A 23,441-nucleotide genomic window follows, 5' to 3' on the forward strand; every position below is an offset into this window, starting at 1 on the left:
AAACATTACAATAATTCACTATGGTAATTCAATGATCATTCTTCTTCCAGTCTTCTCTGCATTGCGCATCGCATAAAGAGTGAAAAAAAAGACAATAGTAAATAAGTTTATCCAAACAATAATTACATCCCTAGAGCAGTAAAATAATATACATAAATACATAGATACCATATACAAAGAAAAAAAAATGTTTTTTTGTTATTGTGTGAAAGACAGAGGGATTGAGAGGGAGAGAGTATATGAGTGAGAGAGGGATAAAAGGGTCTAAAGCAGGTGTGGTTTTATGGCGTGTGACTCATGTTATATTAAACTAGAGATTTAAACCCCAGTGGCTGAGTGGAAAATCACCTTGTGAACACACACATACACACATGCACATACATGCACACACACACTCACAATTAATCCAGCTATTGATTGACTCATACCTCCAGCCCTTCCTAATGGTGGTAGGAATCTGGACAGCATAGGTCAGGTGTCCTGTAAGCGATCAGTATTTCTCATTACGAACCAATCGTCTTCTTGCACCATAAGGGAACACCCTGCCATCCATGGAGCTCTCCGTCTCTGGGGGGAGGTAACTCAATCCCCCAAGGCCCACCTACCCCTCGTTTCCCTGGGGAGACTCCCCTGCCAAGCCCCCCTACCCCCCTGAATCAAACACCACATATAGCTACAGATAACCCAGCCCTGTGGTTGCTGGCAGAGAGGGCTACTGGATATAGAAACATCAACAGATTTCAAAAGGATGAGGGCAAAGGAAACTGAGAGCCACCCTCTCCTTGCTTACCCTCTTTGCACATGCATGCACACATCAGCAAGCACGTGCAAACACAAATACATACAAACACTCCTAGGGCGCTGGAATGTATTTGTTGTTGAGACAATCCCAGAAAAACACACTCTCCTGCCTTTTCTTCCTCCCCCTCTTTCTCTTTCTTCTCCTCCCTCCCTCTCTTCCTGCCCCCCTCTCACCTCTCCTCACTTTCCTCTCTCTCTTTCCCTCCCTCCCAGATTGTATAAATATCCCTGAGCTGTTGAGAGGGACTCAGAGACCTGAGGACCCTGACCTGAGAAACAAACAGACCAGAACAGAGAGGAGAGAGAGAGAGGCAGACAGCAAGACAACAGACAGAATAATACGAGAATAAGAACAAGAATCAGCAGTAACACATTAGGGAAATAAAGTAAGATAAATAACAATAAGAAATAAGGAGACAGAGAACATTTGGGCCAGAACTAAGTGAAGTGATAAAGGGGCAATCACCACAGCAAGACAGAGAAAGAAGAGCTGAAACACAGAGTGAAATAGGAGAGACATTGATGAGACAAAGAGAGTGAGAGAGACCAGAAGAACCGTGTCTAGTCTACATCTGTGTGTAGCCCACTTGTGTGGTTGTGTTTGTATCCACCATGTGGCTGCTGCTTAGTGTTTGTGTGTTCTGTCTGCTGCAATATGGTGAGGGGCAGGACCGGGCCACTCTCTGGAGAGGGAACGACCGTAGCGGGCACTGCCAGTACACCTTCACCGTGCCCAGCCCCAGCGAGACCAGCTGTCCCCCTACAGCCTCCGGAGGACCAGAGATGGAGGGGCTCAAGACTAGACTAAGCCTGCTGGAGGTATTGGTGGCCAGGCTGACTGGAGGGGAGACAAGGGGTCCTGGGCTTGGGGCTGGGTCCCAGGCTGGTCTGCAGGAGGCTCTGACCCAGGCCATGGGAGAGAGGAGCCTGTTGCAGGGAGAGAAGGAGCATCTGGAGAGAGATGTGGAGGGGCTGCAGAGGAGGGTGGAGGAGATGAGGAGAGAGACGGAGAGCCTGAAGAGCAGACCCTGCTACCCGCAAGCCCCTCTGGTGCCTCCCAGCGTCCCACCGCAGGACAGTGGTCTGCGACTTGCCGGAGGTAAGTAACAACATCTGTTTCTCTCCTCCTTCTTCTCTCCTACTGGAGAGAGAAAGCTCATATGATTCCTGATTAAGACCTACACCACTTATAGACAGACTGTGGCATGTGGAGGTGTTCTCCAGTCTGGCTCGGAGACATACAGTTGAAGTCGGAAGTTTACATACACTTAGGTTGGAGTCATTAAAACTCGTTTTTCAACCACTCCACAACTTTCTTGTTAACAAACTATAGTTTTGGCAAGTCGGTTAGGACATCTACTTTGTGTAAGACACAAGTAATTTTTCCAACAACTGTTTACAGACAGATTATTTCACTTATAATTCACTGTATCACAATTCCAGTGGGTCAGAAGTTTACATACACTAAGTTCACTGTGCCTTTAAACAGCTTGGAAAATTCCAGAAAATGATGTCATGGCTTTAGAAGCTTCTGATAGGCTAATTGACATCATTTGAGTCAATTGGAGGTGTACCTGTGGATGTATTTCAAGGCCTACCTTCAAACTCAGTGCCTCTTTGCTTGACATCATGGGAAAATCAAAAGAAATCAGCCAAGACCTCAGAAAAAACGTTGTAGACCTCCACAAGTCTGGTTCATCATTGGGAACAATTTCCAAACACCTGAAGGTACCAAGTTCATCTGTACAAACAATAGTACACAAGTATAAACACCATGGGACCATGGAGCCGTCATACCGCTCAGGAAGGAGATGCGTTCTGTCTCCTAGATATGAACGTACTTTGGTGTGAAAAGTGCAAATCAATCCCAGAACAACAGCAAAGGACCTTGTGAAGATGCTGGAGGAAACGGGTACAAAAGTATCTATATCCACAGTAAAACAAGTCCTATATCGACAAAACCTTAAAGGCCGCTAAGCAAGGAAGAAGCCACTGCTCCAAAACCGCCAAAAAAAAGCCAGACTACGGTTTGCAACTGCACATGGGACCGAGGATCGTACTTTTTTGGAGAAATGTCCTCTGGTCTGATGAAAGAAAATAGAACTGTTTGGCCATAATGACCATTGTTATGTTTGGAGGAAAAAGGGGGATGCTTGCAAGCCGAAGAACACCATCCCAACAGTGAAGCATGGGGTGGCAGCATCATGTTGTTGGGGTGCTTAGCTGTAGGAGGTACTGGTGCACTTCACAAAATAGATGGCATCATGGAGGATGGAAATTTATGTGGATATATTGAAGCAACATCTCAACACATCAGTCAGGAAGTTAAAGCTTGGTCGCAAATGGGTCTTCCAAATGGACAATGACCCCAAGCATACTTCCAAAGTTGTGGCAAAATGGCTTAAGGACAACAAAGTCAAGGTATTGGAGTGGCCATCACAAAGCCCTGGCCTCAATCCTTTAGAAAATTTGTGGACAGAACTGAAAAAGCGTGTGTGAGCAAGGAGGCCGACAAACCTGACTCAGTTACACCAGCTCTGTCAGGAGGAATGGGCTAAAATTCACCCAACTTATTGTGGGAAGCTGGTGGAAGGCTATCTGAAACGTTTGACCCAAGTTAAACAATTTAAAGCAATGCTACCAAATACTAATTTAGTGTATGTAAACTTCTGACCCACTGGGAATGTGATGAAAGAAATAAAAGCTGAAATAAATCATTCTCTCTAATATTATTCTGACATTTCACATTCTCAAAATAAAGTGGTGATCCTAACTGACCTAAGACATGGAATTATTACTAGGATTAAATGTCAGGAATTGTGAAGAACTGAGTTTAAATATATTTGGCTAAGGTGTATGTAAACTTCCGACTTCAACTGTGTGTTTGCTGTACATCAAGTGTCTTGTGGTTTTGTAGGAGAGTCAGGAGATTCTGTGTTAACTGGAAGACCTGAGTAAAAATGTGACGCACACACTCAATGATGAGGCGCTTTCCTGTAACATAGAGGATTCCACAGAACTGTTTGTGTGGATAATGGTGGGTGTGTTCTTGTGCATGTCTGTGTTTGGGCAACACAAGGCGGTCGAAGTAGTGTCAGGTTTCTCAATTATTTGTTTAAAGAGTGGAGGGAGGCAGAAGGTTCTAGAGGACAGCCAGGGTTAGTCTTTTATTTACAACCAGAGCCTTCTTTATGATGGGGGGGGGGGGGGGGGGGGGCGTGATGCCGACGTGAGAAAAGACAAGCAGGACATGTTAGAGTCCCATTTCCATCTTACCTTAAGGCTTTGCTGATGTTTGACTCAGACCATCAAGGGTGTTTGTGTGGGTAGGGGGGGGGGGGGGGGGGGGTTTATGTTGTCTCGTAAAGCTGACATTGCCCACCACCACATAAATCCTCCTTCCCCAACTCCCCATCCACTACCTCCCCATCCCCTATCCCAGTGCTGCCCTTCTACACACTCTAAACCTAAAAAGAAGTTCATTATTTCCCTGCATGGCTCTGTGGCATCTGGTTTGATCCTCATGTTAGCACTTGCAGGCTAAAACATACAGAGGATTGTTCCAACTCAAGAGCGCAAGAACAAGGATTTTGACACCAACCATTTTAGATTGTTAAGAAATTATTTCTGATTTGGACCAAACTTCTTCCTATAAATAACTGTGAAGAGACCTCTGGTTGCATGTCTTGTGTGATACCGATGAGTGTCTGAACTGAGTGCCAACTGCTTGAACAGACAGTTCGGTACCTTCATAACATCAACACCTTGCACAAAGACATATAGTGATGCATGTCATTGACATTCACCCTTAGTGTACATCTATGTGCAATACGTGCTGCTCTGTTTTTGACCAACTGCAATTTGCCAATGTCCTTCTTTGCCGCACCTGAACACACAACTAGACAGTAGACCAAGTGCGACAAAACTAGGGCCTGTAAGACTTGTCTGGTTCACTGAGATATCAAGAAAGCACAGCAAAGCCTTATCATGTACAGACCTCTTCCCATTTTAGTAACCATTGAGTCTATATGTTTTGGCCATGACAGCATGCTATCTAGCATGGCACCCAGCAGTTTAGTCTCTTCAACTTGCTCAATAGCCACATTATTCAATAATAGATCCATATGAGGTTTAGGGTTGAGTGAGTGATTTGTCCGAAAAATGATACTTTTAGTATTGTTTTATATTTAGCACCAGCCTATTGCTAGTTACCCATTCTAAAACTGATTGGAGATCTATGTTAAGGGTGTCCGTTATTTATTTTACTGTTGTAGCCGACGTGTACTGTATACTGTTGAGTCGTCAGTGTACATGGACACGCAGGTCAGTGGAAGGTCATTAGTAAACACAGAAAACAATAATGGTCCAAGCCGGCTGCCCTGTGGTACACCACACTCAACATTCAACTTCCATTAAAGAAAACCCTCTGTGTTCTATTGGATAGGTAATTGTCCATCCATGATAAGGCAGAGGATGTTAATCCATAACACCTATGTTTTTCAGTAATATGTTACGATCAACGATGTCAAAGGCTGCACTGAGGTCTAACAAAACAGCTCCCACAATCTTATTATCAGTTTCTTTCATCCAATCATCAGTCATTTGTGTCAGTGCCGAGCATGTTGAGTGCCCTTCCCTATAAGCATGCTGAAAGTCTGATGCTAATTTGTTTTCTGTAAAATAACATTGTATTTGGTCGAACAAGATTTTTTCCAAAAGTTTGCTAAGCACCAGTAACAGGCTGATTGGTCTGCTGTTGGAACTATTAAAGGCTGTTTTGCTATTTTTGGTCAGCTGAATGCCACTTGCCTCCCTTCAAGCCTGAGGGCACACTCCATCTTCTAGGCTTAGATTGAAGATGTGGCAAATAGGAGTTGCAATGTGTTACGCTACCAACCTCAATAATTTACCATCCATGTTGTCAGTTACAGGTGGTTTTTATAGATAGTAGTAATTTTTTCACCTCCTCCACACTAACTTTGCAGAATTCAAAGCTACAGTGCTTGTCTTTCATTATTTGGTCCATTATACATGAATATGAAGGCTCAGCATTTGTTGTTTGCATGTCATGCCTAAGTTGTCTAATCTTGTCAACAAAAAAAGTTATTGAAGTGGTTGGCAATATCAATTTTTTTTTAAATGAATGAGCCATCAGCCTCAGTGAAGGATGGAGCTGAGTTAGCTTTTCTGCCTAGAATTTCATTAAAGGTCCTCCAGAGCTTTTTACTATCATTCTTTGTATAATTTATCTTTGTTCCATAGTATAGTTTCTTCTTCTTTTTGTTTAGTTTACTAATGTTTAGTTACTGACTCACCTCCCCCTAAATAGATTATGTTACGCAAGTTTTCTAATGGCTTAGGAAAAGGCAATGTTGTTGTAGAATAAATGCTATCAACAACAGCCAAGCCAAGAGACCCATGGTGAGTATGGCTGCATCCAAGAACAACAGCTCTGCTACACAGCAACATGAAGGTGGACTGTGCCGAGAGATTGAGACTGAGGGAGACCTTCAGCCAAATATGAGCCTTTTATCTCCTCTCAGCTCTAATAACTCTAATAGCACAGGGTTAGAAGGCTTGATTGGGCCATCCTCAGGGAGCATGGGTATGAGTGTTTTGGTGTTTCAGTCTGTGAGAACTTGCTGTGGTCATGATGTTCTGCCAGATTTGCCCTTATATCCATCAAACACACACACAGACACGCACACACACACAAACACCTGAGATGATGAATGACCTTGCCCCCTGGGAACTGTTTTGTAGTTCAGGGAAGCGAGACTCTTTCCCCTCACCCTCCCTCAGCCCTCCTCACCCCACCACCCTCCTCTTCCCATACCCTTCTGCCTAGACAGCATCCATTGACCCAGGTCATACAAGACATAAACAGAAGCAAATGTAAATAACCATTCTTATTGAGCAAGTTCAGGCAGTACAACTCTTTTCTTCTGTTTACGCCTGTTGAACGTGACTCTGGTCTCCCAACCTTGACCCCTCACACTTCTCCTCCTCCTTCTCCCCCAACTTTACCCCAAACTCACCCCTTCTCCCCACATGTGTAGTACTTACTATAGAATGTTGTAGTATACTGTAGAACAGTGTTTCCCAAACTCGGTCCTGGGGCCACATTTTTGCCCTAGCACTACACAACTGATTCAAATAATCAAAGCTTGATGATGAGTTGGTTATTTGAATCAGCTGTGTAGTGCTGGGACAAAACCCAAATGGGAAACCCTGCTATAGAATACTATAGTAAATACTGAAGTAGTATCCACAACAAAAACACCATACAGTAATGTCTGCAAAAACACTACACTTTTTAAACTATATTAAATACTACTTTATTAAATTTGCATTTTACTCTGTCCATTCCCCTCCCCAATATCGCAATTTGTGCCACCCATAAGTGAGAAACCTACATGCCAAGTATAGACCATATATTGTGTTCCCTACAGTTTATAGAAAAGACCACAAGTTCTGAAATATTCGTTCAGACCCCAGTCTTATCTACTTACCTACCTACTTACAGGTTTTGGAAAATGTGCTCTTTTAGTATTTCTCCAGTAGGTTTCCTGAAGGAGAAAGCCTCCACTTCTATGTCAAAGATAATAAAAACAAAAACACTATAGTAAATACGACAGTGATGTCCGCAAAGACACTACAGTAAATATTACAGTATACTACAGTCTGCAAAAACACTGCAGTAAATACTTCAGTGTACTACAATCCACAAAACCACTACATTCATTATTACAGTATAATCTACAGTTTTCCTTTAATATGGTATTTATACTATAGTTAACTGTAATACTACAGTATGCTACAGTGAATGCTACAGTAAAGTCTACAAAAACACTACAGTGAATACTATAGTATTTTTTCATGTGGGTCTCCGTCAAAATAGGAAATCAACATCAGTTTCCAGAGGCTAAGACTAACATGTTCTGCATCATTATGGCTCATTAGGAGCCAGTAAACTCTTCAGACACACACACACACACACACACACACACACACACACACACACACACACACACACACACACACACACACACACACACACACACACACACACACACACACACACATTGCATAATTATGAGGCTGTTAACACGTTAACATGTTAGCATCCATCACTGTTATAGACCCAGTCACTGCTGCTGTTTATCAACACGGGTGAAGTGTTTAGTTTAGAAACTCTCAACTGTAATGGTTCTCTGAGGGGCTGAAGGGAAGTGGGGGGGGGGGGCAGAGGAGAGGGGGAGGGATGGGTGAGCCTTGGGGGAAATTTTGGCCTTGTTCCAGTTGAACTAAACTGGTATGAGGAATGGCTAACTGTGGTAGCAAGGCAGGTCGGGGGCTTCAAGACTAAAGGTTGCATGTGTGTTCAACAGTCCGGCAGACTCCACAGCAGCTGGGAATCCACTCAGGAGTGTTTGTTTTCTCCTCTTACATTCCCTGCTGTCAGTAGTGCTGCCAGAGACCCCCTCACCACTCCCAACACACACTCAGAGACCCGACAGCTGGCTGATGTAGGCCGCTCTGGGCTTGATGGTCACTGCATGGTCAGGGTTGGTGCTGTCATTGTACTGTGATGTTAAAAAGTGTGTGTGATTCTACATCCATGATGTGTTTGCAGATGCTGGTGTTCTCTCTCACCTGGTATCCAGTGCTGGAAGACAAGGGGACACTGGCAGTTTGAGAGGTAAGCTTCTGTGGTACCACTGAGTATGTGTTTGCATGTGTGTGTACAAATCTAATTTCAACAGAATGAATAATGAACAAATAATTCTGAATTATTATTAATTCACGAATATCCCAGTATTACCACAAAATTAGTATAATTACAAAAATATGCCATAAAATACATTTCAAATAAAAGCAGACTAGTTAGGCCATGAAGTAATTTCAACATCTTGTTTTGGTTGAGTTGTCAACTAATGTGAATTCAACAAAAAATGTCACCATGTCATTGGGTTTAGGTTCAAAGTTGGGTGAAAGAAATACAACATTCCCTTCCGTTGATGACTTTTTGCAAATCCAATCACTTTTCCTTCTTTGAATCAACGTCATCATGTTGAATTTTTTTGTTGAAAAGACGTGGAAACAACGTTGATTCAACCAGTCTTTGTCCAGTGGGTAGTGTCCAGTCCAGTGTCCAGTCCAGTGTCATGGACAGATGTGCTAGGAGGTGCTCAATCTGCTCCTGAGGGTTGCTGTGTTGCAGTCATCACACCTGCAGCTGGAATGTGTAGGCATTGGGTCTCAGGTAATACATTAGGGGTAGATCGTGGTAGTCCTCCACAAGCCGCTTTGCCTTCTTCAAGCTACTGCGGACTCTGTGGTGGTGGTAGGTTGCCAGCGAGGTACTGCTCCAGGTCAGGTTCAGTCAGAGCATGTTGTTGTCGCAGGGCATCGATTAACTCCAAAACCGTTGGGTTTGTGGGACCAGCAAGTGCCCTGAAGGCCCGATGCCAATCCTTCACTGCTTTATTGATCTCCACAAAATCTTGCTGCTCGACAGCATCGTAGTAGTTCCACATTTCGGAAATAAACATACCTATGGCAAATGCCGGTGCTCTTTTGGTGAAGACTCCTCAAAGTGATCTCCAGTGCCCAATGTATGTCCCTCAAAGTGGCTCACAACTTTGCGCAGCTCCTGTTCCTCAGAGGATGTGGGGAATATCAGCTTCTCCAGATCTCCATAGCATCTCTCTACATCAGCGGGTAGAATGAACAAGAGCGCAGGGAGCATTTTGAGGTGGAGGGTGAAATTGGGGTCGCTGCAGTACATTGATGCCAGCTGTCTTGGGGCAAATTCCTCATTGCCTCCAACCAGTGCCGGGTACTAGTGTACTACATGTAATTCAACTAGTAATTGAATTACATTTTGCAGTGGCTTAGTGGTAGTTGAACTAAATTCAAATCTTGGTGGTAGTAGTTAATACATTTTTTGCCATGTAGCGTTATCGCTAACTACTAGAACTACACAATTTTTTTTGCAAAAATAAAATATGGTTGAAGTAAGCAAGAATTTCCTTTATTTTTCGGCATCAGACCTGCCCAATTCTCACTTGAAACATCGTTTTTGTGTTTAATAGGCTGACTCGAGAGTGATCTGTTCCTACAATTTGTAGTCTATGAAATTTCAGATTTAGAAATAGTTTAGATGTAGTGAACTACTTTTTCAAAGTAACTTTAGCTAAGTAAACTATGTTTTTCTTAAGGGTAGCTTAACTTCTTCCAGTGTGAAGTAAAAGTATTTTCAGAGTAGCTTCCCCAACACTGCCTCCAACGCATGATTGTACTGTATATACTGTATCTCCTAAAAAACATTTCATATATAGACATTAGATGAATTGCATGTTCAACTCGACATTGCTGTCATTTTGAAAATGAACCCTTAATACAACATCAATAGTATGCTACTTGTTGATGCTTTCCTCAGACTTATAGGGCAGTAAAATATAGGCTGCTGGAATCACGGTCGACTGTCGCAGTCCCAAAATGGTGTACAACTGCCGTAACAAGGGTGGGGCCGCTTTGAATGATCTATCTACACTGCCCTACGTAGGCAAAGTGCAGTAACTACATATATATATATTTTTTTAAATGTAATATTATAATGTGATTAATGTGGTATTTATTTTTCTGACATAAGAACAAGCCAGTCGATTAGGATATATCATGAAGTACCAGAAATTGATGTCTGTCTAGATATTTTGCAGTACATTTTTTTACGTACGGTAGTTACTGCACTTTGCCTTTGTAGGGCAGTACACACCAGGACACGGACTGGCACAGGAAATTCAAGTTACGTGTCGTTGTGAAGATGAGAAACCTGTCTTTTCCTGGTCCGCTGTCATGCTGGAGGAATAGCTCTCCACTCGCTGTGCCATGGTAGCTCTCAGGGATGAGCAGGTTGTAGAGGGTCGGTACAGGGGCACTTGGATGTTCAGTAGGTCCTCTTTTTCTAAAGCCCAGGGCTTACTCAGGCAACAACAAAAAAAACATTATTTTTATTGGAGAATCGTTTAGCAGCAGATATTTGCATTCAACTGTTTAGTGCACGATCAGATGCGCCCGAGCCCATTCAGTTGGCGTTATGTGCCCATTCCGGTAGATATATAGCTTGGTCACATAATCAAAACAGAATTAGCATGTGCAAACTATTAGGTGCAGCTCATTTGCACACCCACAGTTACAGTTGCACAGTTCCTTTAATCGTGACTGTATTGTTTTGCTACAATCACTTGCAATGAGTATACTTTTTTCATGAGCAATGACCAAACTAGGCTGGTTGTTTGAGATGTAATGATGAAAAACGAATGAAAACCACAAAATGTGCATATGCCTATCTTTCTAATCATAGTCTTAATAAACATGAGTAAAACACATCTACTCACAAAGCTCTACATTGTGGAGGTGATGTATGTTAGTGCGGGGCTGGAACTAAAGCCTGCACAGTTCCCACTCTGTAGCTCTCTCTCTAGGTCCAGGGTTGAAGAGCACTGCAATTGAAGATTGATTCATTGACGGAGGCAGAACTCGACACCCTAAAGCCTGTGTCTCAATCAGAGCTTCTCAACGTTGTATCACCGGTTGTTTTCTGTCTGTCTGTTTGTCTGTCTCCTCCCCCCTCCAGACCCAGCATGGCGGTATGATGGCAATGCAGGGTTCCAGGAGTTGAAGGCTGAGGTGACTGAGGTTCCTGCTCCTAGTACTGAGGACAGCACAGGTGAGACACACACCTGGATATATCAAATTGGTCATTATCCTGATGCGGTCCCAACAGTCCCAATACTATTACACAGTTACCCCCTCTCCACCCCTGCACAGCTGACCCTGCAAACACGACGCTTCCCCCTGCTGACAGCCCCAAAACAAATATTGCTATTAATACACAGGTAAGAATAACACTAAATACCAGGGCAAATACCAACATCAGAACATGAGGGACTGCATGTGTTTGTATATGTTAAGTGCCTGACAGGGAGAGATCCACTGAAGCTCTACTGAACATACTGAGAGGCACATCTATGATAAGATCATCTCCACCATACACGTTTACCTCTGCACATTTCCTCTGCAGTTTCTGTCACATCTAGAAAAAGACTGAAACGTCGACAAAATTAACAAGTTGAGATTCATGTTTGTGCTGGAGTTATTCATATCGTTGATGACCGTGCCTGTATATAATTACATAACCCCTCGCCCTTACACACACCACTCTGTCGTGAATATCCTAAAGGTATTTTAGGAAGAGGTAAATATACAGCAGCCTGATCATTTTCTCAGTGAGAGGCTTGAAGTGGTGGAGGATTCCTTCCTGTATCTGATGACTCTCAGCTTAGCTGCTCTTCTACTAACTCGGTACCACACACACACTCATAGGGCTTGTTAATTAGCAGAGATGCCAAACTGTTGTAAACCTGCTATCTGTCTCCATTATGAGAAATTATCATCTCTCAGATCTTTTAGCAGCCGTTACCTCTTCCCTCCATACCCCTATCCAAAAACAGGATTTACCACTGATTATCTCTACACACACCTCTCTCCTCTCTCTCTCTCTCTCTCTCTTCCAGGGTGCATCGCAATAGTATAAAATAGCATCATCACCCCTGACATCTAATGACCTGTCCCTATAACTGCCCCCCCACCATCTACCCATCTCTCTTTTCATCTCTCTAACTGCTCTCTCTCTCCCTTCCCCCCTCCTCTCTCCCAGGCTGTGGGGAGTTGATATCAATAGGAGAGCCAGTGTCCCATCGTAAGGCTGATAGTATAGCTGGTAAATATGGGGTGTGGATGCAGGATCCGGAGGCTGTGGCGCCCTACGGAGGGAAGATGGTGTGGCGCATCGATACAGTGGGGTCAGAGGTCAGACAGCTGTTTGGTTACGAGGACATGGACCAGCTCTCTAAAGGCTACCCCTCAAAGGTGGGTGACTGGACTGACTGGCATGGGATAGACCTAGAGGCTAACCTTAACCATAGATCTAAGATCAAATGACCTTACCCCTAACCAACCCCACCTTAACCATTAAGGGATGATAACATATTGATGTATAATGTAAAGTCTGTAACCATGACCAGACTGTATTATCATTATTTATTACAAGGTGTTGCTGTTGCCGGAGCCAGTGGAGAGTACAGGAGCGACTCTGTACCGCGGCTCTCTGTACTACCAGCGCCGCCGCAGCCGCACCCTGCTGAGGTACGACCTGGCATCTGAGAGCATCGCCGCCCGCCGAGACCTGCCCCACGCCGGCTTCCACGGCCAGTTCCCCTACTCCTGGGGCGGCTACACCGATGTGGATCTTGGGGTGGACGAGCAGGGCCTGTGGGCCGTCTACAGCACCAACAAGGCTAAAGGAGCCATCGTGGTGTCCCAGCTGAACCCACACAACCTGGCGGTGAAGAGGAGCTGGGAGACCAGCATCAGGAAGAACAGTGTGGCTAACGCTTTCGTCATCTGTGGCCGTCTCTACACGGTTGCCAGCTACACTGCTCCTAACACCACCATCAACTTTATGTTCGACACAGCTACTGGCCAGGGGAAGCAGGTGGCGCTACCCTTCAGGAATAAGTACCGCTACAACAGCATGGTGGATTATAACCCTGCCCAAAGGAAGCTACACGCCTGGGACAACTTCCACATTGTCTCCTACGACGTCAGGCTGGGTCACCAGTAGAGGAACTCACAACAAAAACCTTTCAAAAGACTTTCTCTTGTCTTTAGAGCAGTTAGTGTGGTAGTCAGTGGTTAGAATGCTATTATTTACCACCTTCGTCAATGCGAAGGTTTAGTAGTTACCAAAACTGGCCACAGCAGTGATTGAGATGAAGCTTTTTCAAGCAAATTGTGTTATGAATTAAACCCCCTGCAGGTATGTTGTTTCAGTGGGAAGGCTTTTGCTGTGGCACAGTCCACAAACATGTTTATAGAGGAATTATTTTTCTACTGTTTGGTTGTCAGAGATCGGCTTTTATTGTGTTTTGATGTATAGTGTTGAAAGGGAGGTGAGGGGTCAAAGAATAAATAATGAAGTTTACTCCTTGCATACTGTATCATTGGTCATCATACAAACTGTATTGTGTATAAAACTCCTTCTGACCTGTGCATTGTACACCACTATTACATTATGTACAAATTCATACAAAGGTCAAATAAAAGTTATCCATTCTAAATAACAATGACTTGTTTATTTTTGTATAAAAATCAATGACTTCTAGTAGGCACACGTGACTGATAAAAGTGTCTGCTAAATGGCATATATATATACAGTATATACAGTACCAGTCAAAAGTTTGGACACCTACTCATTCAAGGGTTTTTTCTTTATTTTTACAATTTTCTACATTGTAGAATAATAGTGAATAAGTCAAAACTATGAAATAACACATGAAAACTTTGAAATAACACATGGAATCATGTAGTAACCACATCAAATGTATGTTATATTTGAGATTCTTCAAAGTAGCCACCCTTTGCCTTGATGACAGCTTTGCACACGCTTGGCATTCTCTCAACCAGCTTCATGAGGTAGTCACCTGGAATGCATTTCAATTAACAGGTGTGCATTACTAAAAGTTAAATTGTGGAATTTCTTTCCTTCTTAATGCTCTGGAGCCAATCAGTTGAGTTGTGACAAGGTAGGGGTGGTATACAGAAGATAGCTCTATTTGGTAAGAGACCAAGTCCATATTATGGCAAGAACAGCTCAAATAAGCAAAGAGAAACGACAGTCCATCATTACTTTAAGACATGGGTCAGTCAAGGTCAGTCAATCTGGAAAATTTCAATAACTTTGTGTAGTCGCAAAAGTGTAGTCGCAAAAACCATAAAGCGCTATGATGAAACTGTCTCTCATGAGGACCACCACAGGAAAGGAAGACCTAGAGTTACCTCTGCTGCAGAGGAGAAGTTAGAGGATAGAGTTAACTGCACCTCAGATTGCAGCCCAAATAAATGCTTCACAGAGTTCAAGTAACAAACACATCTCAACATCTGCGTGAATCAGGGCTTCATGGTCGAATTGCTGCAAAGAAACCAATACTAAAGGACACCAATAAGAAGAAGAGACTTGCTTGGGCCAAGAAACACGAGCAATGGACATTAGACCAGTGTAAATCTGTCCTTTGGTCATGAGTCCAAATTTGAGATTTTTGGTTCCAACCGCTGTGTTTTAGTGAGACGCAGAGTAGGTGAATGGATTATCTCCACATGTTTGGTTCCCACGTGATGCATGGAGGAGGAGGTGTGATGGTATGGTGGTGATTTGCTGGTGACACTGACACTGTCTGCACACGTAACCAGCATGGCTACCACAGCATTCTGCAGCGATACACCATCTCATCTGGTTTGCACTTAGTGGGACTATCATTTGTTTTTCAACAGGATAATGACCCAAAACACACCTCCAGGCGGTGTAAGGGCTATTTGACCAAGAAGGAGAGTGATGGAGTGGTGCATCAGATGACCTGGCCTCCACAATCACCCGACCTCAACCCAATTGAGATAGTTTGGGATGAGTTAGACTGCAGAATGAAGTAAAAGCAGCCAACAAGTGCTCAGCATATGTGGAAAGTCCAAGACTGTTGGAAAAGCATTCCTCATGAAGCTGGTTGAGAGAATGCCAAGAGTGTGCAAAGCTGTCATCAAGGCAAAGGGTGGCAACATTGAAGAATCTAAAATCTAAAATCTATTTTGATTTGTTTAATACTTTTTGGTTACTACAGGTTTCCATGTGTTATTTCAAAGTTTTGATGTCTTCACTATTATTCTGCCATGTAGAAAATAGTAGAAAATAAAGAAAAACCCTTGAATGAGTAAGTGTGTCCAAACGTTTGACTGGTACTGTATATATATATGCTAGGAGGATGATGATCACTCAGTCTGATACCCTCTTACTCTCATAAGGGGAAGAAATGGAATTCCTTCCATATCAGTCACCAACTAGCCCTCCATCCATTCAGGTCTTTCAGGTACTTTATGTGAAAACAGAGCTAAGGCCTTGGACCATAGAGGCCCATTTTAAGAACATTCCTTCACAGGTCAATGTTGACTGATTTTAGTGGAGGTGTAGGTTGACTTGTTAGTTAAGTTGTTTTCGCCATCAGCTGCATTCATGATTGCTTGTCCACACTTCCACTCCTGAGACCTTCGTTGAGGGGGGGGGGGGGGGGTGATAATGGCAAAAGACTAAGAAAAGGGGAGTGGAAATGTGACAAACAGGAGAGAAAACATTGAGTTACTACTTTAAAAAGAGATCATACTCAGAAAGACAGAATATTTGTGGTTTATTATACACTCCTCTTGGGGCACTCCACACACTCACAGAGCCTGCCTCTCACAAATCACAAATACTGTAGTCTTGGCTTGGGGACTGTACTTTAGAAAGCAGAAAGTCTTGAACTAGAACCACATTTTGGTGCATAAAACCCACATAATCCAGATTTGATGAGCTCTTTCAGTTTGAGAAAAGCAGATTCAGTGTTCAATACAAGCGACTTGACTCTGAACAGAGAATAAACCAAATCCTTATTTTTTGATAAGGTACAAAAACGACTTATTTAATACAAATGATGGAGGACGGAGTGTGGTCTAAACCATTGGCAGATGAGGTTAGAACTTGCTGACCAGTGTGGAACTGTCTAATCTGCACCAGTTTGTCCCAGTCTGATTGGTTAGCTGAGTCCTGACTGTTTGTTGAGCGATTGGTCAGAGTAGGTAGAAGTTGCCCCTAACCACGGATACAGAGTCAGATAGGTTTTGTATCCCCCTGATGGTAAAGGTTAAGAATGGGGGTAGGGTTGTCTGACCATAGATCCATGGTTAGTCGTTCTGTTTCTTCTTCTTGGTGTCTGGCATGCCATTGTCGTTGGCCTGAGAGGAGAAGTGTTCGCACATGGCTGCCAGGGCTCGGTACCGATGGGATATTGTGTTCTTCACCTCCTTAGGTAGCTCAGCATAACTACAGGGACCAGAAAGAGAGTGAGAGACGCAACAATAAATGAGCTGGCAATAATCACTTTCATTCCTTTTCTTCATACTGATGTTGTCAATACATAAAATAGACATCTACTGCCCCCCAGTGGTATAGTAGGAGAGTAATAAAGGAGTAATAAAGTGTGATACGTAAAAACAGACTCCTGAGAGTAAAATAAAAGTCCTGCTTACGTTTTGTCAAATCCGTCTGGCTGGAAACAGGGATCCCATCCAAAGTCTCTGGGGCCTCTAGGCTCTACAATGTGCCCCTAAACAGTTAGGGGAAAAATACATGTTTATCAAAGCAAGCATGCAGAGTTAGTGTGGCTCAGTTGTAGAGCATGGTGCTTGCAATGCCAGGGTTGTGGGTTCGATTCCCACGGGGACCAGTACGAAGAATTACGGAAAAGTATGCAGTCGCTCTGGGTAACGTCAGTAAGACCAAGGAGCTGATTGTGGACTACAGGAAACGGGGGGGGATGAACACGCTGCACCATAGAGAGCATCTTGACTGGCTGCATCACTACTTGGTATGGCAACAGCACCACCCTTGATTGCTTGGTGCTACAATGGGTGTTGCGGTACATCACTGGGGCCGAGTTCCCAGCCATCCAGGACCTGCCATCAAGCAGTGAGAAAGGAAGGCCTGGAAAATCGTTAAAGACTCCAGCCATCCAAGCCATAGAGTGTTCTCTTTGCTTCCGCATGGCAGGCGGTACCGGAGCATAAAAGTCTGACACCAACAGGCTCCTGAACAGCGTCTATCCATAGCCCATCCAACTACCTCATCCCCATACTGTATTTATTTATTTATCTTGCTCCTTTGCACATTCATCTTCTGCACATCTACCATTCCAGTGTTAAATTGCTATATTGTAATTATTTCGCCACCATGGCCTATTTATTGCCTTACCTCCGTTATCCTACCTCATTTGCACACACTGTATATAGACTTTTTCTACTGTATTATTGACTGTATGTTTGTTTATTCTATGTGTAACTGTGTTGTTGTATGTGTCGAACTGCTTTGCTTTATCTTGGCCAGGTCGCAGTTGTAAATGAGAACTTGTTCTCAACTGGCCAACCTGGTTAAATAAAGGTGAAATAAAATAAAAAATAAGACTGCTGAAATTTGGTCAAAAATCTTTCATCTGTTGTAATGGCAAGGTATATTATCTGATTAATGTGCTATTTAGTTTTCCTGACACAAGAACAAGCCAGTTGATCAGAATATACCATGGAGTATCAGAAATGGCTGTCTGTCTAGACAGAAAAATACTTTGAAGTCAGATTTTGCAGTAAAATAAATGACGTAGTTACTGCGTTTTGACTTTGTAGGGCAGTGTACCTATTTTTTATCTTATTTTTTGTGCTACATTGATATTGATTACTGCATTGTTGGGTTTGGAGCTTGCAAGAAAGGCATTTTACTGTACCTGTGCACGTTACATAAACACTTTACATTTGAAACTATATTCTGACCTCAGTTATCCCTCTGAAGAGTTGTACTGGCTCCTCTTTCCCTGGACAGAAGGCAAAGGTACACAGAGCCCAGGCTGACTTATCTTCAAACCCAGCCAACATCTTATACAGACCTGGATAGAGGGAGGGACGGTTACACAAACTCAAACCCAGGAAGTTGGCGGCACCTTAATTGGGGAGGACTGGCTCGTGGTAATAGCTGGAGCGGAATGGTATCAAATACATCAAACACATGGTTTGATACCATTCCATTAGCTCCGTTCCAGCAATTATCATGAGCCTTCCTCCCCTCAGAAGCCTCCACTGCACACTCAAACATTACATTTAAGTAACAGTACTCATTCATTCACAGATGAAACATGATTTACCTTCAGGCCTAAGTTTATCCAGGAACCATTTTCTACACACACACAAAAAAAACGATACATTTTCAATAAATGAATTGTCATATTAGAGAATCCGACCACAAGCTCTACAGAGAGGTTATAGAGGCCTACTCACATGTAGGGTCCTGGTAGACCTCCCAATGCTCTGAAACAGAGACAGGTGTCCTCCACTATGACTGGTCCATCAACCTGAGAGAATTGACACGGACAAACCAGGTCAGATGAGCATTTATACACGTATCTCTTATCCAGACCTCATTACAACAGCACATGGAAAAGAACAGTCCACAATGACACACCTGTTTTGCTGCTTCCTTACACTTCTGTATAGAGATCTCGTCTGGTTCCCCCTGGTATTCAGGCACTGAGAAAGATGGACAGTAATTTAGTCCCATGTGAAGACATAACAGAGATGTATTGATTAGGTATACATCTATCTCGTCATTCCATTGAGAAAGTTAACTCACAGTCAATCTTCTTGGACACTAGTTTGTAGGGAAACTTGTCCCCCAAGATCTGAATCACCTGGTTGGACAAAGAACAGCAGTCTTTTATGATGACATGAACTTGTGAGTTGGTCTGCAGCGTTATTTGTAAGGCAGGGACCGGCAACTGGCAGCTGCCGCCCCCCGCAGATCAATTCCACCCCACCCCCTCAAAATGATGATGATTTTTTATGAACCCAGCTGGGGTCTCAACTTACTGTTTAGAGTTAGCATAGTAGAATACACAAGGTGCAATAAAACAAATGGATTTGTGCATCAGCAGTTTTTCTTTATGTCAGTCACTCAATTAGTCCATGTCAGTGAAAATTTTTTAGATTGGTAAATTAGTCTAGCGTCCAGCTATTTATACTTGAAGTAATCATGGTCGATTACAGACTCGTTGATTTTGTTAGTCACTTTCACTCAGATATCATATTAAAAACTGCAAACATTTATATCGACCCTATAGCAAAATGTGTACAATTGCAGGAAATTAGCTGTAAAACGGCACATTTTTCTCTTCGCCCAATGACGAAATGAGTACAATTGCAGGAAATGTTAATGTTTTGCTCGCAAGTTGGGGATGTGCCCCCCCCAACAACATTTTGCGTAGGGCCCCGATAAGGCTAAGGCATGGATGTGGGTATGCAGACCCGCAATCCACTGCAGCTCCTACTGGTTCGATCCTGCTATATCACAACTGGCCGTGATCGGGCGTCCCATAGGGCGGCGCACAATTGGCCCAGCGCCGTCCGGGTTAGGGGAGGTTTTGGCCGGTGTAGGCAGTCATTGTAAAATAAGAATATGTTCTTAACTGACTTTCCTAGTTAAATAAAATAAGGAGTTCTGATATTTTGTGGCACCCACCCCCATCAACGTTGCCCATCCCTGGTGTAAGGCTTGGATGCCACCTGCTGGTATGGTGCTTTACTGTTAAACATGCAGGACTCCAATAACCCAGTTCATGTTATACAGTTAATGTGTACAACCTATTGACGTAGCCTCTAAAATTAGATGAATTATATATCAAAACATTTGAACTCAGCAGGTGTAATCTAAAACTTGGCCACCACATTTACCCCTGCCAGACATTCCATTCTGTCAGGAGTCGGCTGGAGCCTCTAATAAACAGCTCACTTTGGAACGTTTCAATGTTCATTCCGGGCCATTTCTACAGGGAATAAGCATTGATCGGAAGCATTCCCCACCTCTTCTAGTTTCTTTGCGTTTCCAGTCACGAAGACAACGGATCTCCCCGCTGGAATAGCCATGCTGAGGCCTCTTGATGTCTGGAAGATAATCACGAACGGACCAGAACACGCCGCACCGCAAAGACATCCGGCACTGCATCAGCCAATGACAGGCCACTGCCAAGAATCCTAGCAAATCAGGGTAAGGCCAGGAACTCCGCCTATTCAGCACTATCCAATCGGAATGTTGTTGTGTACAGCTGGAAATAATGTCCGGGTGAACATACCATGTCGGGAAGACGGAAAGCTAAAATGCAACCATTTATATTTAGAGAACGGCATATTTTGGACAAAATGACGATACAACAATTGCTATCCATGCACACTTCAGAGGGATAACTGAGGTCAGAATATAGTTTCAAATGTAAAGTGTTTATGTAACGTGCACAGGTACAGTAAAATGCCTTTCTTGCAAGCTCCAAACCCAACAATGCAGTAATCAATATCAATGTAGCACAAAAATAAGATAAAAAATAGGTACACTGCCCTACAAAGTCAAAACGCAGTAACTACGTCATTTATTTTACTGCAAGTAAGTTAACAGTTATGATATCCTGCAAGTGACTGAATCTTAGCTAACTTGTTTAAAGCTATTTGAAAGTTGCCTTACATGTTAGTTTGTTGAAGTAGCCTCCAGAGATACACCAGGATACACCTTGCTACCTAGTGAAGATGAGTCTTCTAACTCGCACTACCGAGGAGTTCAGCTCCACAGAGTACTGGGGGAGGATGCTGGCTGAGGTGGGCTGGGGGTGTGAGGATGTGGAGTTGTTAGACAGGGATTATAACAGGGCTTTAACCAAAGCCAGCAGCCCTGCGCATAGAGTTGCACTCCAGGAGTGTTGTCTGTTAGTAATATGTGTCTGATAGTAACTGTCCAGTGAAAATCACACTTTAAAAGGTTAATATTCTGTTAACTCATACCCAAATAATGTTGTTGACTCATCCTATACTCATATTTGTGGTCAAATTATACATTGTAGAAAAAAACACTTAAATATCCCCACCTCAAACTTGTATATCAAACAGACTGTTTCAAATTGCTTGATATTTCCTCATAGAGTATGATGTCATACTGTTTAGGAGGATGAGCTGGGCAATCAGCAGTCTACTTGCGTTAATATTTTTTAATAACCGGTTTACACCCATACCATTCCAACACAGAAAGCTGCTTTTTAACATACTTAATAAAATAAAAAAATCACTCGTATTGTAATTATAGGTCAAATTTCATAGAAATCTGGAAACACTGGACAGTCACTTTAAAGCTCCAATCTTTAGTTGCTACATACATTTTTTTGACTTATAAATTAATTATATATACCAAAATTATTCTTGAAGAATATAACTTATAAATGTCTCATGAGCTTAGTTCAACTGTTGTTACCCCATCAGAAGCCAAAATATAAGCTTGTTTTACTCCAATGTTTGTAAACAATGTAAACACACTGTATAGCCTCAACATGGTTAAAACTATACATTTTATACCATGGATGGTCAGTCCTTGCATCCATAGCTCTGTCTATGAATTTGAGAGTAGGTACTTATCCCTTAGCTTTTCAGCAAAACAGGAGAGGGATAACACTTATTATTTCAAGCTTTAAAGTTAAAGAGCGTTTTCAAAATGATTGAAATGTAACTGTATGTGGGCTGGACTCTGAGGCTCCGTTGTCTGGATGATCCGGAGAACCCATGCCCATCCCGGAGATGTGCCAAGGGGAGGATGGCTCCCCGTAAGGCTTCCTGCGGTGGCTGTCTGTGGTGAGAGAGTACCAGGCGTACGCCATGCTGAGACAGAGGCTGAATATGAGCACAGACTCCACCTCTACCCCCTTGTTGACCCCTCTGCCATGCCACCACCGGGTGACCCCCGCTACCTCTTACCATACAGGACTGCCCACTAGAGCCAAGATGCCCGTGCCAATCACTTTGCCATTTTCATAGAGACATTGGACTTATCATACATGTCACACCAGTGTGAAAATCTCTAAATATATGGATATTACTATTTGGCTACAGTCTAAGTCTGAATCCGAAATCACCCACTTGCCCCTCAGCATCAATTGCGCATTGACGCGCGCCTCCGCCATGCACGTGTCCCCAAAACTGAGGGAGTGAAAAGGATCAATGGTGTAGGGGCAAATTTGACCCTCTGATAGCCACTTCCATTGAACCAGCACGCATGCAGGCTCTAGAGCGAAGTGCTATCCGACACGTACCACGATATGTTTAGAGTTTGCGCAATTTAATACAAAAGAATAGACGCGTGCCTAACTATATAAAAAGTGCATTTGTTTGTTTGATTTCGAGGTTTGACACGTAACAAAAATCGCTCCCAAATTAAATGTTTAACGGTTACTGAGGTTTATATCTTATTACACAACATGGGGAATGTGTTAATTTGAATTTAATGCTCGTTTATATTATTTCAACGTGGAACATAATTGCCTCATTCATGTCACGACTGTGTTCCGAAGTTGAAGGGTTTATTGATGTCCTTGCCACTCTGCAAGTCACCTTGGAGTTTCGTTAGCAACACGTTACAACGGAGGGCCCACCGAACGAGTTGTGTGAGGCACTGTGTCAACCCCACAGTGCCTCAGGGCAGAGAGTCTGATTGGCTGTATGGCTCAGCTGAGGGTCGTGGCCAACTAGCAGCTAGCGCTAACTTCAGGTGACTGGTTGTCATGGCGATGCATAGGGACCAGGAGTATACAGACATGTAGTCTGTCCAATCAGAGCTCTCTCCCATGGGGATGGAACCCCCTGGGATGCCAGCCAATCAGCAGGTAGGGAATTTGTGATTATTCAATTTTTTATCTTTATTTATTTCTCTATTGTCTCCCCCTTATTCCTTCAACTGTTTTCCCCCTTTCTCCATCCCTGGCCCCGTCCCTCTCCCTGTATGTGTTCCGTTCCTGTCGATGGGAGGTGAGCTAGGTTGGAGGGAGGTAGTGAATCGTGGTAACAGTGTTCTGAGTGGTCAGTACTCTGTAGAGGACGTGAGAGGAGAGGTTAGTCATCTCTACTGCAGACTAGTGTTCCTGTTT

The 23,441-nt window shown here is 43.3% G+C and overlaps 2 protein-coding genes and 1 non-coding gene across 3 annotated transcripts; 2 read left to right on the forward strand and 1 right to left on the reverse strand.

Annotated features, from left to right (window-relative positions):
- Window positions 1-244: 244 nt before the first annotated feature.
- Window positions 245-13,497, forward strand: LOC120052558 (myocilin-like). Its single transcript, XM_038999539.1, has 5 exons — window positions 245-1,900; window positions 8,438-8,503; window positions 11,444-11,536; window positions 12,527-12,738; window positions 12,920-13,497. The coding sequence occupies exons 1-5, from the start codon at window positions 1,414-1,416 to the stop codon at window positions 13,490-13,492; spliced, it is 1,431 nt and encodes a 476-aa protein (XP_038855467.1). The 5' UTR covers window positions 245-1,413; the 3' UTR covers window positions 13,493-13,497.
- On the forward strand, window positions 7,336-7,388 carry LOC120053111. Its single transcript, XR_005477473.1, has one exon. It is a non-coding gene; the product is annotated as a U7 small nuclear RNA (small nuclear RNA).
- A 2,586-nt stretch (window positions 13,498-16,083) lies between the features above and the next one.
- On the reverse strand, window positions 16,084-20,452 carry LOC120052559 (inosine triphosphate pyrophosphatase). The gene is made up of 8 exons (XM_038999541.1): window positions 20,350-20,452; window positions 19,124-19,181; window positions 18,956-19,020; window positions 18,772-18,845; window positions 18,639-18,670; window positions 18,271-18,383; window positions 16,981-17,057; window positions 16,084-16,774 (listed from the first exon to the last, which is right to left on the reverse strand). Exons 1-8 carry the CDS (start codon window positions 20,410-20,412, stop codon window positions 16,636-16,638), a joined length of 621 nt encoding a protein of 206 aa, XP_038855469.1. The 5' UTR covers window positions 20,413-20,452; the 3' UTR covers window positions 16,084-16,635.
- Between the last annotated feature and the right edge of the window lie 2,989 nt (window positions 20,453-23,441).

The sequence above is a fragment of the Salvelinus namaycush genome, chromosome 8 (genome assembly GCF_016432855.1).
Source record: "Salvelinus namaycush isolate Seneca chromosome 8, SaNama_1.0, whole genome shotgun sequence".
Classification (NCBI taxonomy): domain Eukaryota; kingdom Metazoa; phylum Chordata; class Actinopteri; order Salmoniformes; family Salmonidae; genus Salvelinus; species Salvelinus namaycush.